The 26316-nt window shown below is 41.4% G+C and overlaps 2 protein-coding genes across 2 annotated transcripts in view; one reads left to right on the top strand and one right to left on the bottom strand.

Annotated features, from left to right (window-relative positions):
- The window catches only part of usp9 (ubiquitin specific peptidase 9), a 43301-nt gene extending 25463 nt beyond the window's left edge, over positions 1 to 17838 (top strand). Inside the window, 25 exon segments of the mRNA XM_051958585.1 lie at positions 567 to 845; positions 957 to 1082; positions 1359 to 1496; positions 2583 to 2749; positions 2864 to 2972; positions 3087 to 3233; positions 3385 to 3531; positions 3631 to 3838; positions 3933 to 4153; positions 4438 to 4625; positions 4716 to 4889; positions 4975 to 5116; positions 5346 to 5676; positions 5679 to 6101; positions 7839 to 7962; positions 8044 to 8275; positions 8471 to 8600; positions 8745 to 8930; positions 9227 to 9447; positions 9538 to 9626; positions 9714 to 9870; positions 11415 to 11627; positions 12148 to 12177; positions 14430 to 14528; positions 15755 to 17838. Of these exon segments, the coding sequence (XP_051814545.1) occupies positions 567 to 845; positions 957 to 1082; positions 1359 to 1496; positions 2583 to 2749; positions 2864 to 2972; positions 3087 to 3233; positions 3385 to 3531; positions 3631 to 3838; positions 3933 to 4153; positions 4438 to 4625; positions 4716 to 4889; positions 4975 to 5116; positions 5346 to 5676; positions 5679 to 6101; positions 7839 to 7962; positions 8044 to 8275; positions 8471 to 8600; positions 8745 to 8930; positions 9227 to 9447; positions 9538 to 9626; positions 9714 to 9870; positions 11415 to 11627; positions 12148 to 12177; positions 14430 to 14528; positions 15755 to 15985 (4512 nt within the window). The 3' untranslated portion in view covers positions 15986 to 17838.
- Positions 17839 to 20435: 2597 nt separating this feature from the next.
- rpl8 (ribosomal protein L8) lies at positions 20436 to 24923 on the bottom strand. Its single transcript, XM_022188047.2, has 6 exons — positions 24851 to 24923; positions 23356 to 23499; positions 23132 to 23273; positions 21918 to 22136; positions 21723 to 21838; positions 20436 to 20632 (listed from the first exon to the last, which is right to left on the bottom strand). The coding sequence occupies exons 2-6, from the start codon at positions 23491 to 23493 to the stop codon at positions 20474 to 20476; spliced, it is 774 nt and encodes a 257-aa protein (XP_022043739.1). The 5' UTR covers positions 23494 to 23499; positions 24851 to 24923; the 3' UTR covers positions 20436 to 20473.
- Between the last annotated feature and the right edge of the window lie 1393 nt (positions 24924 to 26316).

Here is a 26316-nt window from a genome sequence, read left to right as displayed (position 1 = left end):
TATGCAACAATTTCACCTAACTGACAAATGCTATTTTACTTAATTTGTCAATTTTAGCATTAAACTGAAGCAAACAAATTATGGCATGACTAATCTTTAACCTAATCTTGTACCACATAGATTTTTAGATTTTCCTTCATTATAAAAGAGGCAATTGTAGTCACATTTTAACATACTTACTCTTAATATTTTTTTTGCATATTTATATTTTTTAATTTACATTTTTTTAATTATCTATTTAAAGTGTATAAAGTGACTTTCAAAGTGCAATCTTTTGCAGACCCAGTAAATAAATAAAATGCAAATCACAAACCCACCATTACAACCAGAATGACTTAACTGGTATTTTACCTCTAATTAGCACCATCATCTGCCTGTGATCTTATTTTCAACTGAGCGATTATAAACACATGACAACTAATCATACACAGACATAAGAAAGTTCACAGCAAGCTGCTCGTGCCTGGTGCCGATCTGCGTGGCTAATGCTAACATGTTATGTTTTATATAAATACGTCTCCTGTTGTTCTGTAAGGACATTCTCACTGCTCTTGTCCATGCTCCAGGTTGTGTATGCTTTGCTGATGCCAGCCAGTGCCACCCTGGGCGAGGACGCCAGCGACTTCCAGTACAACTTCTTAAAGAGCGGTGGTCTGCCCTTGGTGTTGAGCATGCTCACGAGAAACAACTTCCTCCCGTCGGCGGACATGGAGACACGGCGTGGAGCTTACCTCAATGCGCTGAAGATCGCCAAGCTCCTCCTGACCGCAGTCGGCTTTGGGCATGTGAAGGCTGTGGCTGAGGCCTGCCAGCCCAACGCTGAGGGAAATATTCCCGTCTCTCCGGTTAGGCCGCACACCAAAGCTTACGCAGACACAGACCTGCAGAACTGGTTACTCAGTAGCTGCAGACTGTATTCTTGACATGCTTGTCTCTTTGTCTACACCTGTTGATAGATAAATCAAGCCACTCATGACCAGGCATTGGTTCTCCAGAGTGCCCTGCAAAACATCCCCAACCCTGCCTCTGAATGCATGCTGCGAAACGTAGCCATTCGCCTGGCCCAGCAGATTTCTGATGAGGTAACAGAAAACGTAAGAAAACAGATTTTTCTGCGTAAACTGTGTACATTTACAATATGAACATGAAATGATATTAAATTTGAATCGATCATTTTGTCACGCTATGTGCACTGGCTAGTAATTTAAAATTGATACCAACTGTTAAAAATGTGATATTTTGTTAAGAAGTGCATGTTCAAGCAAACACCAGATGAGTAGAGGAAAGCCTGTTTTTGTTGAGATGTGCTGTCGTAATAATCCGTTTTATGGAACTGTTTTTGTTGTTTGTTTTTACAGAATTTCTTCCAGGCATCAAAGTACATCCCTGACATTTGTGTGATCCGAGCAGTACAGAAAATAGTGTGGGCTTCAGGCTGTGGTACAGTGCAACTCGTCTTCAGTTCCAATGAAGAAATCAGCAAGATATACGAGAAGGTAAAAACACAGTTCTCTCTAAGTGTACAGGAGGTCCTCGGTTTACGACGTCCTTGACCTGCGGCGTTACGTGGAACTAGTGGGCAAGTGCAGCGGATACATCGTCAAACAGCGCTATAAGACGGCTTTGTTTCCATTCTCCGGTTGTACTCCACCTTGGGTTATGCTACATTCACTAACTTTTTGCTCTTCATTCTGGCTCCCAAGCGTAAGTCAGACTCTTCTGATGTTTGCAAGAAAAAGAAAAATGTCTCCATGTGTGCTGTCTTCACTGCAACGTAAAAGCTGCAGCTGTCCAACTATTTAAACTTGTGCTTGCAAAATGAATTGAGTCGTAGCAAACTTGACTTCTTTACTGTGGCTCTTAATACACATTACAAACAGGGTGAAAACTGCAACAAAAACCGAATAAAACAACATAAATACATGTAAATAAATCCTTTTAACTTCACCAGTAAGTCCAGAAATGAAGTTAATTACTTAGGTCATTGCATCTGTGGCATTTACAAAGTAGAGCACCGTGCATTCAGATAAGCAACTACATGTGTAAAGCTAAACATCAAAATAGCAGACAGGAAGTGACCACTGCCAACAAACAACTTCAAAATAAAGGCTTTTTCAAAAATAAAAGTACATCGATAATTCTGCCTAAAGGGCAACACACCATATAAGTGAAATCAGATTTAATAAAATGCTCGGAACACCGACGAACATCAGCATTATTAGATCAAGTTGTAAAGACAGAGCAACATATTCTGTTATCTTCTTGTAAAATGATTGATACACGCATGAAAGTCAGTGGTATTCATGACTCTTATGAAGAACTGATCGATATCGTGATGCATGTAACGACTTTGTTTATTATTTTCTCTGGAGTTCAGACTTGCAGTGAAAATGAACTTAAATCAGTCTGTAGGAACAGAATTCTGCTGTAAGTCGAGGACCCCTTGTACATTTTTTTTAACTTGTTTGGTTGACCGTACACCAGCACGTAAACACCAGACATCTTGATCAGCCTAGCGGCCTTAAAAGGGATCAAAAGTATCTGTTTCCATAATATTTATTCTTCTGTCTTACTCTTCGTAGACAAATGCAGCCAAGGAGCCAGATGGAGAAGACGAGCAGGTGTGCTGCGAGGCCTTGGAAGTGATGACACTGTGCTTCGCTCTCATGCCTACGGCTCTTGACACGCTCAGTAAGGAGAAGGCTTGGCAGACCTTCATCATAGACCTGCTGCTACACTGCCATAGCAAGTAAGTACAGCAGTGCTGGTGAGGCATAAATGTCCTGTCTGGGAGACGTTCTCTTCATCTGTTGCATTTTAAAATCCTGACAGAATAGCTGATGTTGAAATCTGTCTCCTGCAGATCTGTGCGTCAAATGGCGCAGGAGCAGTTTTTCCTGATGGCGACAAGGTGCTGTATGGGCCATCGACCCCTCCTCTTCTTTATCACCCTCCTCTTCACTGTGCTGGGGGTGAGTGTCTATATGTCAGCTTTTTAAGGCCACTAACTGCCTCGCTTTGCATACGGGACAGTATGATGCGTCACCACACTCCGTCCTAATGTGAAATTGTCCATGTGTGTCCAGAGTACGGCCAAAGAGCGAGCCAAACATGCAGGGGACTACTTCACTTTGCTCAGACATCTGCTGAACTATGCCTACAACAGCAACATCAACCTGCCAAACGCTGAGGTGCTGCTCAACAATGAGATCGACTGGCTGAAACGGATACGGGTAAAACAGCCTGTTAACCATATGTTCACAGTTTATTTTCGTCATTTAAAATGTTTTTAATCAATATGCTGTAATATATCCCCTTAAAAACAATTTGAGCTCATCAGTGTGGGGCAGAATTCATAGTACACAATATGTTTGCATTTACTAGGATGAGGTCAAGAGGACGGGGGAGACTGGTGTGGAGGAGACGATCCTGGAGGGCCACCTTGGCGTCACCAAAGAGCTTCTCGCCTTCCAGACACCAGAGAAAAAGTATTACATCGGCTGTGAGAAGGGAGGAGCGAACCTCATTAAGGTACAGTGAAAGCGCGATGCCCAAAAAAACCCGTCCGATTTCTCGCTACATCTCATTGACTTTACTAATGAGATCCTTTCTCCCTTTTGTCTTCATTAGGAGCTGATTGATGACTTCATCTTCCCGGCATCTAATGTTTACCTGCAGTACATGAAGAGCGGCGAGTTCCCCACAGAGCAGGCCATCCCAGTGTGCAGCACCCCCGCTTCCATCAATGCCGGCTTTGAGCTCCTGGTGGCTCTGGCAGTCGGCTGCGTCCGTAACCTGAAGCAAATAGTCGACACTCTGACAGACATGTACTATTTAGGTAGGAACACATCGCTGTGGCCGTTTGCCAGATAAACCAACATCTTGTAAGTCACATCATACATGAGGGTGTTTTTATTTCCCTCTGCTTCCAGGTTGTGAGACGCTGACAGAGTGGGAGTACTTGCCTCCAGTTGGGCCACGACCCAATAAAGGCTTTGTAGGTCTGAAGAACGCCGGAGCCACCTGCTATATGAACTCTGTCATTCAGCAGCTGTACATGATCCCTCCCATTCGCAACGGCATCCTGGCAATTGAGGGCACGGGAACTGACGTGGATGACGACATGTCGGGAGATGAGAAGCAAGAGAATGAGGTACTGTGAGAGTTCGTGTTATTACAAAGCTTTTGCCCAATGAAGATTTTCATCCTTTCTCAGCGTCTAGTGACTGACAAAATGGCCAAATCCAAGCTTGTAGGCTGAGCTTGGAGCTGAGGGCGTCGTTTTTACGGGACCAATTTCAAATAATAAATCACTTTTGGAACGCTGTTTAACCTGTACACACAATTTTTATTTGGCAGTATTGTCTCGCTATTAACAGTTGTGGATTTAGGGAAACATGGTTAGTTATATCCTGCCTCTGTGTTTAATCTCCACAGAGTAACGTAGATCCTCGCGATGAGGTGTTCAGCTACCATCACCAGTTTGATGATAAACCCTCCAGTAAGTCAGAAGACAGGAAAGAGTACAACATCGGGGTACTGCGTCACCTACAGGTCATCTTTGGTCATCTGGCTGCGTCCAGATTGCAGTACTACGTCCCCAGGGGATTTTGGAAACAGTTCAGGTATTTTAAAGACTGAAAGTCATTCTGCATGTTGCCTCTTTAGAGGTTGCTAATGTCCAATTATTTGTTGCCCCTCGTATTCCTGCGTAGGTTATGGGGTGAGCCGGTGAACTTGAGGGAACAGCATGATGCTCTGGAGTTTTTCAACTCTTTGGTGGACAGTTTGGATGAAGCTCTGAAAGCTCTGGGTCACCCTGCCATGCTTAGCAAGGTGCTGGGAGGCTCATTTGCTGACCAGAAGATCTGTCAGGGATGCCCCCATCGGTAGGTGTTGGTTACTGAAAATGGTTCTTTTGAGAACTGGAAACTTAACACCACATTCCTCATAACAATTGTTCTTTGTTTTCAGGTATGAGTGTGAAGAGTCTTTCACAACGCTCAATGTAGACATCAGAAACCACCAGAACCTGTTGGACTCCATGGAGCAGTATGTTAAAGGAGATCTGCTGGAAGGAGCCAATGCCTACCACTGTGAGAAGTGTAATAAGAAGGTGAGAATCTTAGCACCCTTCTGGTTGCCAGCCAGTATCTGAATGTCATACTATGGAAAAATGGCGTTTTTACTGTAAATAATCGCAAAAAAAAACTGTATTTACGAAGGCCAGACATTAACAGCTCTCCCTTGTTTAACTTAAAAGTATCGCCTCTGTCCTTTTCTCTCAGTAACTTGTCAGAAGTTTATTCAATAAGTAATCTGTAATGTTTTTTTCTCTTTGTCAGGTGGACACAGTAAAGCGTCTGCTCATCAAGAAGCTGCCACCTGTATTGGCCATCCAGCTGAAGCGCTTCGACTACGACTGGGAGAGGGAATGTGCCATCAAGTTCAACGACTATTTTGAGTTCCCCAGGGAGCTGGACATGGAGCCGTACACGGTAGCAGGTGTGGCCAAACTGGAGGGTGACGACGTCAACCCAGAGAACCAGGTGATCCAACAGAACGAGCCCTCTGAGCCCACACCGCCGGGCAGCTCCAAGTACCGTCTGGTGGGAGTGCTGGTCCACTCAGGCCAGGCCAGCGGTGGACATTACTATTCCTACATAATCCAGAGGAATGGGGTGACGGTGAGAAGAATCGCTGGTATAAGTTTGACGACGGTGATGTGACTGAGTGCAAGATGGACGATGAGGAGGAGATGAAGAACCAGTGCTTCGGAGGGGAATACATGGGCGAGGTGTTTGATCATATGATGAAAAGGATGTCGTACAGGAGGCAGAAGCGCTGGTGGAATGCCTACATCCTGTTCTACGAGCGTATGGACTCACTGGACAAGGACAGCGAGCTTGTCAAATACATCTCGGAGTTGACCATCTCCTCCACCAAGCCGCATCAGGTCAAGATGCCTGGTGTCATCGAGTGCAGCGTCCGCAAGCAGAACGTCCAATTCATGCACAACCGAATGCAATACAGCCTGGAATATTTCCAGTTCATTAAGAAACTTCTGACCTGTAACAGTGTCTATTTAAACCCTCCTCCAGGTATGCTTCATTTCTTGTGTATGCAGCTAAATTAATTCCGTGCGTCAGATTTACTCTCGTTTGTTTGTGCAGGAAAGGTAGCTGCTTAATTTACCTCAGACCTTGAGTGCAATCTTGCTGGAAGCACTGTTTAATTACTTAAGACTTTAACAAAACGTATACATGAGGCAGCCGCTAGATATGTTGTGCTGGTAAATTATAAATGTGAACACACGCCGCAGCTTTTACTTATTTTATTCACCCAGGTAAGTCCAATGGAAGTTCTTTCAGGAAGGAGACTTGGCCGGAACGGTAGCTTACTAAATTTGTGAAGAACAAAAAGCACAAAAACAGAAAGATATAACAATAGCAGACAGTTAACCAGACAGCTCTTGATGACAGAATGTTCAAAGTTTATTGCGTATGACTTGATGCAGATGCACCGAATCATGTTTGAGTTAGGACGCTGATCTCCAGTTCCCCCTTGAGTGCGGTTTTGATCTTTTGATTAATTCCTCATCGTGTCTCTACTGTGGATTTCAAGGCTTTCCTCTTTAAAATACAGGAGCTGCTGTAATAAATGCATCACTAATCTCCTGCTTGTCTAAAAAAGTATGTTTCAGAGCAATACTAATACAAGGCATGCCTGTGGAAAAGAATTAGCGTATAGTAGTTCAGCATTTGCTGCCGAGAACCGCAGTGCCTTTGAATTGGACGTGAAAAAGCACCCATGCATTATTAATTGAGCCAAAGCTCAATAATATTACAGAGAAACATACACGTTTGTTTGAAGGAGCACTGCAGGACTGAATGATTCACATCTTCAAGGATGGAGTCTGTTTTCTACCGTGTATACAGTCAGTATGTCAGTTTGAAAACCTTTCCCTGCAGCAGAGTTGGAGACAAATCACCTACCGGCCCAACATTCAGCCTCAGTTTTGTTCGTTTTGATGTGGGATTGGATATAATATTGATTGCAACTGGAACATTGTGTTTCAGTTCGCTCTAAGGCCTGCCGTTCACACTGAGAGCTGACAGCTAACAATTTGCTGTTTCATCATCACAATATTGTGACTCAGGCTTTAGATAAAGTCAGCCTGAACTGAGCAAGAATTAAAATGCTCGACCACACAAGTTTCTAACTCCCTATTTGTAATATGACGCATAAAATGCAGTCTGTAAATAACAGGACAGATTCACTTTTCATTCTGTTAACTGTGTGCTGCAAAAGTTTGGATTTATAATCAAATAATGACAACAAGAACAGAATTACACTTTAAGTTTGAATTTCAGGATGTCTACTTTCACGTGGAAACTCTAACCAGTTTTAATCTTTGTCCTAAATTTGGGGTAAAATTATATAAAAGATCTTCATGTTGGAACCAGCAAAAGGCTGAGGCTTGTAGTGATTATTTATCTCAAATCCAAAGTACTGGAGAACGGCATCAAAACAAAGGAAATGTGTCCCAGTCATTCTACTTGCAGATTGCAATGCAGTTTTATCTATTGTATGTTGTGTACATCAACATATAAGTAATTTTTTGTGTATTTTTTGATCAACGCTGAATGTCAACAGCTTGCCATGTTTAATATGTGGCTGGTAGCAGTTTCAATGCTTAGAATTTCGATTTTCACCAATTCTCTGGCTCTAGTTTGATATTTGTATTTATATTTCAGTTTATATTTGGTACCATGGACACATTAATGCAAATGACCTTTTTTGGTGTGTTTTGTTGATTATTGCTTTCTTTCTATCAGGACAAGACCATCTTCTGCCCGAGGCAGAGGAGATTGCTATGATAAGTGCTCAGCTGGCTGCTAGGTTCCTCTTCAGCACAGGGTTTCACACCAAGAAAGTAGTACGGGGTCCTGCCAGTGACTGGTGAGCTCCGTCTGCCTCTGTTTTGGATGTTTTCTGTGTTGTGTCTTTGTCTATAAATATTCTTCTCATCGTTCCCTCCAGGTATGACGCCCTCTGCATCCTGCTGAGACACAGTAAGAATGTACGCTATTGGTTTGCACACAACGTCCTGTTTGCTTACCCCAACCGCTTCTCTGAGTACCTGCTCGAGTGCCCGAGCGCTGAGGTCCGTGGTGCGTTTGCCAAGCTCATTGTCTTCATCGCTCACTTCTCCTTGCAAGACGGCCCCTGCCCCTCCCCCACCCCCACCGCCTCACCTGGACCCTCGGCTCAGGTTGGTGCCAGACCTCAGCTGGGAAAAAGGGGCTTTCATTAGGACTTTCTGGAAGATGCTTTGAATCACAGGTTTCCTAGAAGATATTTTAGGCAGTTTGTGTCACAGGTTATCATTGAGAGGTTTCTTAGCCTCTACTTCAGATTCATTAACCCTGCTGTAGTTTGACTGTTGTTTTCCATGTTCTTGAATCAGGGCTGTGATAACCTCAGTCTAAGTGACCACCTGTTGAGAGCTGTACTCAACCTGCTCAGAAGAGAGGTTTCTGAACACGGCCGTCATCTGCAGCAGTACTTCAACCTCTTTGTCATGTACGCCAATCTGGGTAAGGAGCACACAGACATCACCTCCTTGTCATCTACATCTGTTCCTCATTGAATTCTAAAAGGTTTATGGAAAGTATAATGCAGTTGTTTGGGACTTACAACTTTGTTTCTTTTCCTTTTCCCCCTCACTATGACACACACAGGCCTGGCAGAAAAGACACAGCTGCTGAAGCTGAATGTTCCTGCCACTTTCATGTTGGTGGCTCTGGATGAGGGTCCCGGCCCTCCCATCAAGTACCAGTACGCTGAGCTGGGGAAGCTCTACACTGTGGTGTCTCAGCTGGTCCGCTGTTGTGATGTCTCCTCACGCATGCAGTCCTCCATCAATGGTGAGTGTGTTATTTTTCAACCACAAGGAGTGAAATGAACTCGACAGATGTTAGCCAGTGACAGCCTGTGGAACTTTCTCCTGTGATGGTGAGAGTTGGAGCCCAGTGAGGATTTTTCATCCTTGCTCAGGATATAGTGACTGACAGATCAGCCGCTCTGAGCCTTTGTGCTGTGTAGGCACAGCTTGGAGCTGAGGGCTCTCAGAAATAATGAAGGAGAGACACGATGGCATGAATTAGATGTGTATTTGCCCCTCAAAACTGTGTATTTTGCTCTGATTTCCTCCCTGCTACAGGTAACCCTCCTCTCCCTAACCCATACGGGGACACCAACCTGACAGCGCCAGTCATGCCTGTGCAGCAGCTGGTGGCAGAGATCCTGTTTGTGAGGACCAGCTACGTGAAGAAGATCATCGAGGACTGCAGCAACTCCGAGGAGACGGTGAAGCTGCTTCGCTTCAGCTGCTGGGAGAACCCTCAGTTCTCCTCCACTGTGCTTAGTGAACTGCTCTGGCAGGTGAGAGTCAGCATATCCTTAATTCTGCAGCTGATTGTTTAGTCTACAGGAGCTGGTTGTTCAGATTTTGCATGTTTTGTTTGTCTGCAGGTGGCGTATTCCTACACCTATGAGCTGAGGCCTTACCTGGACTTGCTGCTACAGATCCTGCTCATCGAGGACTCCTGGCAGACACACAGGTCAGACTGATGGTTCAAATTATGAGAGTTGTGTTGTTTTTGAAAACAGTCTTAGTTTAATTTATCCTTTCCTTGTTTTCTGTGAAGGATCCACAATGTGCTGAAAGGCATTCCCGATGACAGAGATGGGCTTTTTGACACCATCCAGCGCTCCAAGAACCACTACCAGAAACGGGCCTATCAGTGCATCAAGTGCATGGTGGCCCTCTTTAGCAACTGTTCTGTGGCTTACCAGATCCTACAGGTACATTCACTCACAGCTGGAGCTATTTTCAGTTTCTCCAGTGATATAGACACAGAGCCCGGCAGGTCGGAGGGCTGAAATACAAAGCGATGCTAATGAGTTAGCACGATCTGTTGGGCCTAAAATCAGTAAGACGCTGTAGGAAACGGCTCCCTTTTACATATCGGTTGCCTGATACAGATTCTCTGCTGAGGTAACATCTTACATTTTGCAAACCTGATGAGCTGCATGTCACTAATACCACTGAATGCAGCTATGCACTTAAAGTCTTGCACACTGTAGGCTCCTACATGCATTCAGTTGGTGATGCACGAAACAAAAAAAAATGTTTTATGTTTGACAGATTAAAAATGTATTTTTCTGTCTTTATTGCAGAGAATATTCAGTCAGTACTAATTTCACTTTGATTTGACCAAACTTAAAATGATATCCTGCATTATTTCATTATATAATCTTTAAATGGATAAATTTAAAGATTTACAACTCTTATGTGCAGCTGTCATGTTAGAAATAAGAGGCTGCATCGAGAGTCACTTAGTGGTAAAATAAAAACACAGTTAGCCGTTTACTACCAGCCTTCCTTAAAGCACTTTTTACAGTCTGAGATGTTTATATTCCTCATATCTCCACAATAAAACACCCTGTTAACTGAAGTAGGTGCATATTTTGTGCAAAAGAGTCACATGAAGCAGTAAAGAAGGCCTGAGTTAACAAAGAAATTTGATGATGCCCATTCTCTCAGACTGGGGTTTTAGGTTTTGTTGAACTGGCTCACGCTAAAGGCCCCTACACACCGTGTGATTTTAACAGTCTTGTAAGTTCCCAGTTTGCTACGCTGTACGACGTGAATCTAATAATCTTTGGGCATGACGTGAAGTTTGCTCTGTGGAGATTGCACGATGAAAACGCAGCTGTATCTCAGCCTACGATGTACGTGATGGGTGAATGGATCTCCTACAATCACAGGGAAACTACAACATAAATGAATTTAATTTTTGTTTATTGAGTAACATAAACGAAGTGCTGTGGCCACTATTTACGGCGGTGTTTATGTGTTTGCTAGCCGCTAGTGTTAGCTTACTAACCTAGGAGCTACAGTTCCACCACTATATCCTTCCATGCTTCCTCCTTTTTTGTCCAGTTGTGGCACGAGCTGAAAGACACGCCAAGAAAGCTTCTGCTGCCACAGCTCTACTAGACTGTCCTTTGTTTAAATCCCACATGCTTGTTTTGATGCCATTGTCACCACAAATCATCTATTTGGGTTTATCTCCAGTGTGCCGCTGATCAGTACATCATTTCATCCTGCATTTCTATTGGTTAGTTAGTTGTCATAGGTCGCAGCAGCAGAACATCGCACAGCGTCTGGTGACCTTAAGAAAGCCAGGCTTTCTTCATGGTGAAACCCTCTGGTTCTTTCTCATATTCTAGCCCAGCACTGAACAGTTAAATATCATGAAAAAAAACTTACCTGCCTCACATACAGGTATATCCGGTTAAACCACATCTGGTAATGGATTTATTCTGCGTTTGTGTTCGTACAGAGTAATGGTGACTTGAAGCGGAAGTGGACGTGGGCAGTGGAGTGGTTAGGGGACGAGCTGGAGAGGAGGCCGTACACCGGAAACCCTCAGTACACCTACAACAACTGGTCCCCTCCGGTCCAGAGCAACGAGACCTCCAACGGATACTTCCTGGAGCGTTCGCACAGCGCACGTATGACACTGGCCAAGGCCTGTGAGCTCTGTCCCGAGGAGGTAATGGCACTGACACCTTACCCTTCACAGCCACAGTTTCACATCATCACGCAGCCTTAGGGATTGTGTTTAGAGAGGTAACAGAGAAGCCCCACAGAAATATTGTTTATGACTGAGCATGAAACTGATGCGTGTCACTTCAGAACAACCCGTCGAATGCAGTTACATCACCAGCAGTTAACTGGGTGTGAATATGTGATAAAGGGAGTACGAGGTTGGACAGAAATTTGATTATTTACAGTTTTTATGGTGGATTTATATTTTTTTTTCCTGTCTCATGTCATTTTGCATGGAATATTATCTGGGTTTTTAGCTTTTTTTTTTCCTGACACCTGATAGAATATTTAGCAGGCCGATCAATATAGGGACAGCTATTACATTTTACCTATGCTGAATGTTTTCTTTTCTTGGCTAGACTTCACAATACACATAATATAATTTTTTTAAATGAGTTATTTGTATTTTTATGATGAAAAATCCAGTCAAATGACACACTTCTCCTGTAATATTCCATACACAGCTCAAGTGTACTCAGGGAAGCCCAGGGAAGGTCAGTATTCCAGGCACCACGACATAAAGGAAGGAAAATAAACATAATTTATCTAAATAATCAGCAGAGAAACACCAATGCTTAGCCCTCCAACATATTTAACACTTTAGGTAGAATTGCACAACTTGTAGCGTAGATAGTGAGAGGATAGAAACACAAAAAAGTTACACAAATAGTTATGGACATGAGGTCAGAGGATTTCTAGGAATTAATTAGCACTTTTATTTGCAGTTTATCACCCCCCTTGAAATGTGCATTACTGTTTTTCTACCTTGTTCACACATTTTCACACTGTGCCAGCAGTAGATAAACGATCATCGTAGCAAACGGAGAGGTAGACTGGTGAGATGCTGAATAGTGTAACTGGCATCAGAAGTCATGTTAGCATGTCAGCTGCACACAGTGAACAGATCTTTGTTCTCTCCCTGTCCTGCTGCCCAGTCTCAGTGACAGCACTCACATAGCCAGTCTCTTTCGCCAGTCTTTGCTTCCTCAAAGCGTGCTACAGCCAGCCACCTGCGTCTCTCAGCCTCAGCTGTACTTCAGTATTTAGTTACAGTATTTTAACTGTTCTCCCCATTCAGCGGCATGCTGCTCTCCCGTTATGCTATTCCAGTTACATACTGTGCAATAATAGGCATTTTGGAAGTCTTGACAAAACCACCGCATTTTGTATTTACATGAAACAAGAAGTGTAACCTGAAAATGAACAGATTTGACAGCATGTGGATGGTTTGTGTGATTCTATCTGTTAGCGCAGGGGTGTCAAACTTATTTTAGTTCAGGTTCCACATTCAGCCAGTTTGATCTCCAGTGAACCGGACCAGTAAAACCACAGCATAATAACCATAGGCGCAAAAAGTTCAAGTTCAATTTCAACAACTTTGAGCCTTAGTTTATCATTTCCACTTTACAACTTCCAGATCAGAGTGTCTACAAAGGAATAAAACATTTAATCTTCTGGAACTGAATGATATAATATTTTACTTTATGATCAAAATTACAAAAGTCAGACAAAAAAACAAGATAAAATATTACAAAAAAGAGACACAAGACGACAAAACGAATAAAGTGAAACAAAATGACAAAAATGAGGCAAAAAGGTGAAAAGAATGAGAGAAAAAGGTTAGACAAATGAGAGAAGTCAGACCAAAAAAGCACAACAAAAATAACAATATTACAAAAACGAGACAGTGACAGAAAGACAAATGAGACAAAAAGGTAAGACAAAACGACAAAAACATGAGACAAATCGAAAAGTCAGACAAAAAAAGCAAAAACATGGCAAAATGTTACAAAAATGATTCTCAAAACGACCAAAGTGAGAAACAAAACGACCAACGATAGACAAACTACGCAAGCGAGACAAAAAGGAAACAGAACGACAAAAACATGAGACAAGCGGCAAAAGTCAGGCAAAAAAAAGACAAACGACAAACAAGACAAAATATTACAAAAATGAGGCGCAAAGCGACAAAAAATGAGACAGACGACATTAAACATAACAAAAATGAGACCAAGAAGTTACAAAGCGACAAAAACATGGACAAACGACACAAGCGAGACAAAAAAATGACAACAGTGGGAAACAAAGCAACAAAAACATTACAAAATATTCCAAAAGCGAGGCACTAAACAACAAAAGAACAATCTAGTGATCAAAACAACTTGTCATGGTCTAGAAATTATTTTAAATTTATAGTTTTACTAATTTACAATCTGCAGTTAATGTCTTCTCTGGAATTTTTACACTTTGAGGGCCGGATTGGACCCTCTGGAGGACCGGTTTTGGCCCGCGGGCCGCATGTTTGACACCCCTGCGTTAGCACATTAGCTTCACATACCAGACGGGTCAGTTACATCACGCTGTAATATGTATTCATGTGTACTCGACCCTGTCCCAGAGATAAATGATAAAGTACGAGGCTGGTGTTACTCAGTGTTTTTCTTCCTTTGAAGTAGTTGCATAATAAAAGCACAAATCACCTCGACGGTAGAGAGGTTCATGTGTTTCTCCTGTTAGCTCCGTTTCCGCAGTGTGCTGAGAGGATGCACTCAGGTGTAGAATCCACCCACACATCTAATCTAATCCCATTTAAACCTCATTTACTCGACGACACAGCCTACACACTCTATGACACTGAAATGCCAGAGATTTGTTCAGATATGCAGCTCACCTACTTCACATTGATGTAACATACAAAAATACAGTCGACATGTTGATTTGTCGTGACGTTTCTCTTATTTTCTAGGAGCCCGACGAACAGGAGGCACCTGACGATCAGGATTCGTCCCCGCCCGAGGACACCTCTCTGTACCCACATTCTCCTGGAACCACGCAGTTTCAGCAGGTAGAGTGTCGGGTCCAGTTCACCTCCTCGTCTTTGTGTCACCCGGGCGTTTAACTGACGTCCAGGTTTCTTGCACACTGCTGGGATTGTTGTTTTCGTATCAAAGCAGAGCAGAGAGCACGAGAAGTGGCGTCGATTCCCGTCAGCCCGTCTCGCATTATCCATTAATGATGCCGGTAACCATGGCGATAAATAATTTTCCCTAAGTGTTATTTCATGCCTGAGTGCTCACGCGACCGAAGGCTCCAGTTTCTAGCGAGTTTGTGATATTACAACACTGCAGCCCACAAATTCCATTTTAGTTTAACCCCTTCACACTCAACAGGCCGAGACTTTATTCTGAATCAGATTATACGTCGTTTGAAAGCACGAAGCCTCGCGTTTGACTGAAAACGGCCACAAAAATGCACAAAATGACCACCAAACTGACTGAAAGTTGACATTTTAGTAATGTCCAGTAATTTTTTTATTAATAAGTGAATGTTTCCATCATAAATAATTTTGGAATTTGTAGAGACATGATCATAATCTAGGGCTGGCCCGAATAGTGGTTTCTGGTCTCCGAATATTCGGGCCCTATTAAAGGCGAATGTCCGAATATTCGTTCCGCCCCGTAATGTCCGACGGGGGTGTGTGTGTAGGGGGGGGGGGCTTGTGGCGGAGACGGCCCGAATATTCGGATCCGTTCGTCTGGTTTCCTGGGTCCAAATTTTGCCTTTGTTTTGTCTTCAGTTAAACTGAAGAATTCCCAAACAGCGGAGGTCTTCAGCATCTTGTCTTGTGTTTATGCAACAAAGTGAAGCGTGACGTCAGAGTCGGCAGCAACCCGGCCATTCAGGTGGTGGTAAGAAACACGAATGGATGAGCCGAAGTGGGCCGAAGGCGAAGGGAAGAGACGAGCTCCGAATATTTTCGTCTGGGGGGAGGAAGGGGTGATCATATAGACATATGGGGGGGGATTATCGGATACCAAAATTAATATCCGGATACCGCCGTAGCGAACGGATATTCGGGTCCAGCCCTATCATAATGAACATAAAATTTTTTTTACTTTTAATAAAGATCCATGTATGATTCAAACGTCCCCTCTGATGCTAAATTGTCATCATGTGGTTTGTTGACTATAAATATTCCTGACTCTTCTACTTGATGTAAATGTCTTCTTGTTCCTTTGAAGTATTTCATATCTTCAGTTGATCTTTTCTCTCTTCTGTCCCCCTGAACAGAACAACCACCCCCATGGGCAGCCGTACACCGGACCGGCTGCTCAGCACATGAACAACCCCCAGCGTCCCGGCCCCGCCTCGGCCCCGACCCCGGGCCCGACCCAGACCCCCACCCCGGCCCCCGGCCCCGCTCCCGGCACGGGCCCGCGAGCACAAGAGAACTGGGAGGGCACCGAGGAGGTGGCCCCGGCCCCCGCCTCGACCCCGGCGCCCGCCCCGCCCAAGGAGTAACCCTCCCCTCCTGCCCTCTGCTGTGCCTCGAGCCTCCATCGTCCCGCTCTCCTTCCTCTCATCCTCCGGTCAGCCCAGCTCCTCGCCGGGCCCTTCAACCCTCTGTCCCTCTCTGTGGCCCCAGGGCAGGGCAGAGCCAGGCCTCCCATCCCCTCTCCGGGCCACTTCTCTCCTCCTCCGCCTGCCTGTGGGAGGCGCTCTTCCCTGGCCTGGAGCTGCCTGACCGTGCGACAGGGGCCTGCTGGGAGCGGACAAGAGTTCTAATAAAGAAAAGTGAAATTTAGCCAGAGCTGACGATGCCGACGCGCTTGTCTACACGACAAAAAGGTGTACATAGTATGTTAATGTTTCTGACTGTTCAGATCCCCCAGTAGCATAACTCTGTGTGGTTTGCTGTTGGGAGATGTTGCAGATAATATGAAAAACAAAATGGATATTATAAATAAGAAAAATTCCCAAAAAAAAAACTGTAAGAAGACAACAACTCCTCTTTGTTTTATCACCCATGCTCAGCAGTAAAGTTTGTTCAACCATCGGACGGTTACCGGTCATTCAACTGTTATTATCATAATTCTATTATTCTTCTTGAGCTCCTCGGCGACCTTACGACCCACGCCGGATCAACTCACGAGCTGTGGTTGGTTTTCGTGTGAGATGTGGAATGGTTGGGTGGACTTTAACGGTGTTTGGTTGATGTGAAAAAGCAGTGATGCAACATTGTTCTGAAACTCAATGCCTTTCTTTTTCTTTTCTTTTTGTTTTATTTCTTTTTTTCTTTCTTTTTTTTTGTTGGTTCTGGTAATTAATTCAATCCTTTTCGAAGCTCTAGTTAATATGCTGTAACATTTAGCATGGCTTCTCACCAGAATAGTGTAGCCCAAGGGAAGACTTGTGATCATAACAACCTAAAAGCTGTTCTTAATCCACATCTCCAGAGGGGTGTTGTTACCCTTAGGTTTTTTTTTTTCTCTCTCTTCATTGTTGTTCTTTTTTCTACTCATCTACCCTATCTACAACGAGGGCGATATTTTGAACCAATGTATGAATAAGTGGCTTTTCAATTGCACATTATAATCCTCCGACTTCACATTTGGCAGTCAGTTTTTTGGTGGGTTTAGACGGCTTAGCTTTCATCTATAGGAATTCTGAAAAATGAACACATATGCAACAGAATCGCTGCACTGGACTCCCTGGTGTCTAGTAGACTGTGTGGTTTGCTTCTGTCTCTTCAGTAGAGCCTAGTCGTAGACAGACTCGTTGCCCATCGGCTTCCTCTCTGCCGTGGCGTCGGTCCGGTCGGGCGTCTGGCTGCGGTTTGGGACGAACCCGAGCGGCATCGAGGGCCTCGCCGGTCCCACAGCGGGGTTTTACCGTAAGAATAGCGGCTGGTTAGTCACGTTGCAACTCAAGCTAACTTGTAATTCTGTAGGAGTAAAAGGTAAACATCAGTAAATACTGTATTTAATTGGTAACTTGAATGCGTGTATTTTTTGAATTTTTTTTCTTTTGTCTAAAACATACCAAATACTCCTGCAAATGAAAATATTCTGCCCACCGTATTATATTTAAATATTTTGCTCTTATTTTATAGAATTTATTTTGTTGTATTTCACTAAAAATAGAATTTGATTTAAGAGGAACATTTTTGTCCTTGTGTTATTTTTAAAGAAGATATTGACTGTACAGAGTTCTGCGCCCTGTTTTTTGCCGACTTTTGTTTTGGCCATGGTGTGACGTTGAATTCTGGAGCTACAGTCGCGATGTGGACTTTCACTTTGTGAGGTTTTTTGTGCACAGAAATATAACAAAAAAAAAGCATTGCGCCCTTAGCAAATAAAGAACATGGAATCTTGCCTGCGTCTCATTTTTACCTGCTGACATCCAGAAACGAAGAGTCGGTTTCATGAAGCTCAAGCTGATCAAATCTAGAACAGGGGTGTCCAACATGAGGCCCACGGGCCAAAAGCGGTCCTCCAGAGGGTCCAATCAGGTCCTCAAAGTGTAAAAATTCCAGAGAAGACATTAACTGCAGATTGTAAATTAGTAAAATGGTAAATTAAAAAACTATTTCTAGACCATGACCAGTTGTTTTGATCATAAAGTAAAATACTAGATTGTTCTTTTGTCATTTTGTTTCATTTTTGTGCTATTTTGTCTGATTTTGTCTCATTGTTTTGTCATTTTGTGTTTGCTTTTTTGTGTCATGTTTGTTGGTCTATTTTTTGTCTCATTTTTGTCAGATTTTTCTTTTTTTTGTTTTATTTCATGTCATTTGTCTAATTTTTTGCCATTTTTTCTCATTTCTGTCCAATTTTTTTTTGCCTTTTTTTCGTTTTGTTTCGTGTCATTTGTCTAATTTTTTGTCATTTTGTGTCTCATTTTTGTGATTTGTCTTTTTTGTCTGATTTTGTCACATTGTTTTGTTGTTTTTTCTTGTTTTTGTCATTTTGCGTTTCTTTTTGTCTCACTTGTAGTATTTGTGTTTCTTTTTAGTCGTTTTGTTTCTTTTTTGTCATTTTTTATCTAATTTCTGTACAATTTTTTGTCACTAACTTTTTTGTCAAATTTTGTCTTTTTGTTTTGTTTCATGTCGTTTGTCTAAATTTTTGTTGTTTTGTGTCTCGTTTTTGTCACATTTTGTCTTGTTTTTGGGATTTTTGTCTGATTTTGTCTCATTGTTTTGTTTCATTTTTTCAGATTTTTGCCATTTTGTGTTTTGCTCTATTCATAGTTTTGTGTCTTTTATGTTGTGTATTTTTTTGTCTCGCTTCTGTTTTGTTGTCTTGTTTCATATCGTTTAATTTTTTCGTAATTTTCTGTGTGATTTTTGTAATATTCTGTCTTGTTTTTGTTGTTTTTTTGTCAGACTTTTGTTGTTTGTCTCATGTTTTTGTTGTTTTGTGTTTCCTTTTTTCCTCACTTCTCTTATTTTTGTCATTTTGTGTTTGGCTTTATTCAAACTACAGTGGGTCTGACACCCCTGCTCTAGATGCTTATGGCTCCAAATATTTCCATATTTGAAGCCACAATGTGTTTGTTTCCCACTTTCACTTTTTATTTTGTCTGTTAAATAATCAGTTAATTGATCTGTCATGTCTGATCTGGTCTAACGAGTTCGATCTTTTTTCATGCAGCAGAAAACTTGACTTGTCACAGCAGGAAAAGAACGGGGAAAAGTTTTGCTGAATTTGGCACAGTTCCTGTCCTCTACCTGGAGCCTGAATGCAGCACACCTGTTGTAATCAGATACACCTGTGGCTGTCTGCTGTGAAGTGAAGCTGCGGTTCAGTAATTCTCCTCGGACAGACGTCAGGCTCCCCCTAGTGTTCTGAAGCGGTTATTGCAACAACATCTACAACAGCAACTTTTACTGTTAATTATTTCCAGCTTTTGTCTCCAAATAGTGAAAACTAAACCAGGAGATCATCAAACACAAATGATGGAGTTTAAGATATTATTCCATCGTCTTGTTGGACTGCTTTTATGTTCATATTGAGTAAAATGTTGTCACAGTCCAAAATCAAAACAGTTGTTTTATTGAGGATCATCAGTAAATGAGCTAAAAAGAGAAATCCAGTAAATTTAAACCAAATGACTAAAATGTCAGATTAAACATGTAATGTAGAACTTTTTCTTTTATTCTCTACAATTATCTCTTAACTGGCTCGACAATTTGAGCCACAATAATCTGAAATAAACTAACTTTCTACTGTAAAGCTGATATTCCTGCTTTAACCGTCTAAAACCCAATTACAAAAATACATCAGTTTTATTATTTTCTTATTATTTCTATCTAAATAAATATTGTTTGGGCTTTTTGCTGATTGCATATGTATCTATGTATAGATTTAATTTTTTTATTACATTTTTTGTATTTGAGTTTTTTTCTAAAAAAAATATTTTTGCATTTTTTCCTTATTATAGAATATTTGTACATTTTTTATTAGTTCTTTATATCTAAATATTTTTCCAGTTTTCTTCTATTTAGATTTTACAGATTTTATTTATATCTATATAATTTTTGTTTTTGTAATTATTGGTTTTCATTTATAGAATTTTTAAAATATATTTTGATTTTAAAGATTTTTATAAATATATACTTTTCCTATATTTGGGATTTACAGATTATAGAATTTTTTTATTTTTAAATTAGTTTTTTTATTTATATATGAATGTTACTTTTGCCAATTATCTGGGTTTTACAGGGTTAAAATAAGAATAGGTTTTGTGGCATTTTGTGTCATATTTACTCTCAGATGAAAGTCGCTTTGGTTAAAAGCATCTAATAAAGAAAATCATTTTAGCTCTAGAACAGTGTTTAGAGGCCGTCTGCTATAAGGTTGTGTTGTTTTAATGACATGGTCAGACCACATGTTACTGGTAGAACCACAGCTTTAGCTCCTTATTCCATCTCTGCATGTTTTACTCAGAAATAAATCCAGAGAGCACATTCTTTTGGAACATATTTTATTATCAAGAAAGTCAGATCTAGTTCTCCTTCTCCTGGACAGTCTTTGTTCCACGCAGTCTGCCTGTACGACGGGCAGCGATCAGACCGACCTTACGACCAGCAGGAGCGTCCCTCCTGATTGTTGAGGGTTTGCCGATGTGCTGATGGTTACCACCACCGAAGGGATGCTCGACGGGCTGCAGGAGAAACAGACAGCATGTTTGGTACAAGGAACCAAAAAAACTTTACTGGAAAATAGCTCAATACATGGAGATAGAAAAACCACCTCTAACACCCAGAAGCCACCAGCTGGACTTGTGTTAAGTTCAGTTAATGTCTGGAAAATTAACCAAATCTAAGCTAAGAAACAATCTGCAAAAAAAATAACCACTTGCTCTGAACAAATTCTGTAAAAAACGAAAAATTCTTCACTATTCTGAGCAGCTGAAACTGACTCAGTTTTCACAGAGCAGACAAGACATTTAAAAGGAAAATAATTATTAAATATTTAGTGTGTAGAGACATCGTTTCTTCCAGTACTGGTAACACTTATGTGTCAAATAATTAAACAGAATATTTTTAAAAATTGTTTATTATTTATATCTAAATGTTATTTTTTTTCTATATTTGTGGTTTACAGATTATATACATACATATATACAGTGCATTTTTTAATTATTAGTTTTTATTCATGTCTAATTTTGCAAATTTTTTTCTATATTTGTGTTTACAGATTATATTTGACATTTTTAATTATTAGTTTTTATTATTTATATCTAAATAATTATATTGTTTTGCAGTTTTTTTTCTAAATTTGGGTTGTACAGACCACGTATATTATATTTTGGGAGGTTTTTTTCCTTTTTTCTTCTCATAAACACACTCAAATTTTGAAGTAACTCCCCCTAAAAAGCTAACGCAGTGCTGCTTTATGATACCTAATGAAAATACTACAATACGTTCTAGAGTATAAGAATGTAAAACTTTGACTAGCCCCTAAAACAGCTCTAAAATTATGCTTAAATATCAAACTAATAGTTAACAGGAGTTGATGCAGCAGAAATCAACAAACCTGAAACACGGATTCATGTGAAATGTGGCTTTGTTCGTCGCTGTGAGAAGCTAAAAATAAGTCCCTGAAGACTCGTCCTGACCTCCACCTCCTTTGAGAACACCGTGAGGACTACCTGGACATCCCATGGTGACCACTAGCTCTGGTCTGTCCTGGTTCTCTGAGCTGTTCTACCCGTTTACCGTCACAGATAACATCCAGTCAGGTTGACTTACGTTCATGGCCACACCACGGACACGTGGCCAGCAGTTCCTCTTGGCCTTGTACTTGTGGTACGCACGACCAGCCTTCAGGATGGGCTTATCGATACGACCACCACCAGCAACAACACCTGCAGCACAGAACATCAACTATCAGCCTCTTTACCAGCAGACACCAGCTACCAGAGAGGAGACGTGAGGGCTTCCTACCGACGACGGCTCTGTTGGCTGAGGAGATGACCTTCTTGGAGCCTGAGGGCAGCTTGACTCTGGACTTCTTGGTCTCAGGGTTGTGGGAGATGACAGTGGCGTAGTTTCCAGAAGCTCGGGCCAGCTTGCCTCTGTCTCCGGGCTTCTCCTCCAGGCAGCAGATGATGGTTCCCTCAGGCATGGTGCCGACGGGCAGGACGTTACCGATGTTCAGCTGAGCTGTGAGAAAGACGATGAGACACGAGCTTCAGACGCTTCAACCCAACATGACCCCAGCTTCATCCCATAACAAGCACCATCGCTGCTCTGTTAGCGGTAATCTAACAGTCTCATTGTGAAGAAATGTGACGCAGTATACGAGCTCAACAAGCCAACAGAAAGATGCTAAATATACCACTAAACGATACGGCAATGCTCAGAAATAAAGCTGAAATCCTGATGAGCCCCAGGATTCAGAATTAACACGAGTGACCCCAAGAAACCCCTACAATCGTTTCTAAAAGTCAGCCGGAACTACTACGCTCTCCTCAGACATCATAACCATCATGTGCTGCCAGTTTAACGAGTTAATGTCATGTATGAATCAACTTCCAGTCACTTCATTGAGGCTAGAAAAGTCGTCTGATCTGAGAGTTCCATTAAAACTTCAAACACTCTGCTTCAAACTGTCCTTAAGGCAGGGTCAAAAGCTTCCCAATAAATCAATTTCAACTGGAACGAAGACACGCTTTTCAGTCTACAAAACTTTTAATAAAGAAGCCAAACATGTCACAGAGTCCACAACTGAAACAGAACTTTAAGCTTCAGGTAAAAGATTATTCCCTAAACTTTAGCTTCTTAATGACAGCTGGAGCGATGCAGGAAGAACCTAACTGCACACAACGTTGGAGATAAAGAGTGTGTGAAGGTGAAAAACGACTCAAAGATTCAAGCAAAGATTCAGGAAGCGTTTCATTTTTAGGTGCTCTGATCTCTGCTTTCATTGAGTGACTTTTATTTAATGCTGCTGCAAACCGATGACAGGAGGACAAAAATAAAACCCGGCTGTTGTCTGTTTTGAGTGAAGCATAACGGCAGTACTGAAGAGTTGGGAATGAAACCCTTAAGGATCAAGCAACTTGTGCACAAAATTTAGAAAGTTACGCACAAAAAACCTCCTGATTTAGACAACATAATCATCTCTGACAGCTAGCATACACCGTCCAGCCTCTTACCCTTCTTGCCGCAGTAGATGAACTGTCCAGTGTGGATGCCCTCAGCAGCGATGAAGAGCTCCGTCCTCTTCTTGAAGCGGTATGGGTCACGGAAGACCACTTTGGCCAGGGGAGCACCACGGCCGGGGTCATGGATGATATCCTGAGGGGGCAGGAAAGCGACGTTAGCGCTCCGCTTTACGGCAAAACAGAGAGATCACGACGGGTCGGAGTTGACGAGTTACCTTCACAATCCCCTTGATGTAACCATGGCGTTCAGCGAAGTCGACGTGACGGAGTCTAGCAGCACCTTTTCTGTGCTTGACGTGGGCTTTGAACACGGAGCCCGCACCTTTTCTCTGTCCCCTGATCACACGTCCCATCGTGTACTGAAACAATAGACAGCTGGAGTTAAAAATCTAAAATTGACACTTCAACATACACTTTTATTACCAAACAACAGCGACAAATGATTTAAGAAGGACAAACTGAACTTCTGTTTAATACTGCAACACAATTAGTAAAAAGTAGCACTTCGGTTGATTAAAAACGTGCAAAAAGCACCACAAAGACATGCAAAATTCCTCTAAATGGACCCAGAACCATAGAAAACTACCACAAGAAGACACAAAATCACCTCTAATGGACACAAACAAGACAACTCTACAGTAACAAGAGACCAAATGACCTCTAACAGATGCAAACCGTCAGGACAACGTGCAAAAGGATCAGAAAAAGACACAAAATTACTCCAGACAGACACAAGAAAATATAAAATTTGCCCTAACGGACACGATTGTAAACGGCACAAAAAGGACCATAAAGAGACACAAATTACTCCAAAAAGACTCAGAACTACAACAACAGGACATAAACCAACTCATGATGACGTAAAATGACTGCAATGACAAATGATAAAGTTAGATAATGTTCAGAAGCACTTAAGTATCTTTAATTCCAAGCATCACATCATTTTAAGCATGATAAATCAATCACTGACATTCTTCTAGCAGAACCTCTCAGCACTGTTTCATACATAAATGATCAAATCAACACAACCTGGACCCACAAGCTGCTCTTTACCTACATAAAACATCTTTTAACGAACAAAACTGTCTGTAGCGGACAAGTGAAAACGACTTTTAGCATAATCAGCAAGTATTAATTGGTCTGAAATGTGAATATTAGCTTGTTTAACAGTCTCTGATGTTTGTTTCAACACATTTTTATATTCAACAACCTTAAACGGACATGTTACGAGCATATAAAGGTCTGAAATGCTACAGAAGATGACTTTTATTTCTCAAGAGCCTGACAAAAAGTTGCTAGCTAACATTAGCCTAGCCTAGCATGCTAGCCGCTGTTACTGTGTTAATGAACGGTTCGCAGCGGTCTGAGGTTCATCACACAGCAACCAGCAGTCATATTTGACTTTCTTTACTCTTTCAAATCATATCTGGCTTCTCTAAATCCCTCACATTGAACTCAAAAACGTCCTGTGTGCAGCGGCTGCCGGCCTTTTAGCTGTTGACACACCGCTACTAGTGCGCCATGTCACCGAGCAGCGACACATTACCGCATAAAAAATACAAAAACACAAGTCTGCCGTTAAAATAATAATCAGGTCTGATTTTTATAAATTTGCTGCACATTTACAGATGTTAATTTAACGCGGATGACCCAGTAAAATCGTGATTTTGAATGGATTTTAGGAAGGGAATCAGAAAGTCGCTGTCGTACCTAAACTCCGCTGACGGAAAGAGGATGTGCAAAAGGAAAAGCGGAGGTTTTCTTCCGGAGAAGTCAGTGAATGGGCTGATGGGAAATGTAGGCTGAATCTTCTTTGCTTTCTTCGAATTGGTGGCAAAATAAATACAATCGCAATTTGCAGCCATTTAAATTGATCAAACACAAGAGGATGTTTGGAAAACCTTATCTACAAATGTTTTATTTAATATTAGGAGCAGATATCTGTCTTTAGAAAAACTACAAAATCAATAATCTACTTGGAAAATTATATTATTTGTTCAAAAGTAAGACATCTATTCTGCTATTTTTACAGCTGTTTTAAATATTTTACTTGTTTCTAAGTGTAGTCTGTCACTCCTTGCTCCTCATTATTTTTGAGTTGTTTCAAATTGTTTTAAATTAAGTTATCTGTCATTTCTTGTTGTTATTGCGCAGTCTTGTAAAACAATCACTTCACATGAGCATACAAGAAATTAAAACAAGATTTAGAATCTTGAATAAGGTCAAAAATTGGATGCAGTGGTGTTGAAATCATTGGCAATTATTTAATAATAATAATAATAATAATACACTTCTTTACAATGACTCTGACACCACTGTGTGCATGCAATTGACCTCAATGTTCTTGTTTTGTTCTAAACAATCAATAAAATTATTTATAAAAATTTATAAAATTGTCCCGCAAAAAAATTATCATAATACAAACATGAAATATTTATAATTATTATTGTTAATAGGAGTTATAAATAATAATAATAATTATGAGTGTTAATAATAATAACAGTATAATAATTTTAAGAATTGTAATAATTCTAATTATTACTATAATAACTAGAAAAGCACTCGGAGAGTGCATACCTCCGCTAGGCCATCTGTCTGTCTGTCTGTCTGTCTGTCTGTCTGTCTGTCTGTCTGTCTGTCTGTCTGTCTGTTAACAGCATAACTCAAAAAGTCATGGACAGATTTTCACCAAAATTTTACAGGATGTCCGGAAGAGCAAAAGTAACAATCGATTAGATTTTGAAGGTGATCCGGATCACTGTCTGGATCCAGGATTTTTTGAAGGACTCTGTACCATTGAGAGATGGCCGGCCATCTCCAACCAGGAACCAACAGGAGTCCTGATACTGATCTCCACCACAGTCTGAAGCTCCACCACAATCTGAAGCTCCACCGTCAATAAACCTGTTGTCTTGTAAAGTGCATTATAAATAAAGTTGGATTGGATTGGATTGGAAGAGAAACTATTTCTACTCTAATGAACCAAGCAGCCCGTTAAAAATGACGTTTATGAGGTAAAACACAGCATGAATGGTGTTTATTTCCTATCACTTATTATTATAAACCTTTAATCCTCACCTTGCTGTTCAGGTAAAATAACATAAATGATGCTTCTCCTGCAACACTTTTTTGTGTGAAAAAAGTTAAACCAATATGTAACTAGGCCATTGAACAAA

Source organism: Acanthochromis polyacanthus, chromosome 14 (genome assembly GCF_021347895.1).
Source record: "Acanthochromis polyacanthus isolate Apoly-LR-REF ecotype Palm Island chromosome 14, KAUST_Apoly_ChrSc, whole genome shotgun sequence".
NCBI classification, from domain to species: domain Eukaryota; kingdom Metazoa; phylum Chordata; class Actinopteri; family Pomacentridae; genus Acanthochromis; species Acanthochromis polyacanthus.
Note: the sequence above shows the minus strand (reverse complement) of the source record. Positions and strands in the feature narration are given on the sequence as shown.

Excerpts from the sequence above, each read along its gene's own strand:
- rpl8 (XM_022188047.2), bottom strand. The coding sequence starts at position 23,493 with ATGGGACGTGTGATCAGGGGACAGAGAAAAGGTGCGGGCTCCGTGTTC. Across the intron at positions 23,274-23,355 it reads ACATCAAGGGGATTGTGAAG|GATATCATCCATGACCCCGG; the intron begins GTAACTCGTCAA and ends CTGCCCCCTCAG. Across the intron at positions 21,839-21,917 it reads AGCCAACAGAGCCGTCGTCG|GTGTTGTTGCTGGTGGTGGT; the intron begins GTAGGAAGCCCT and ends TCTGTGCTGCAG.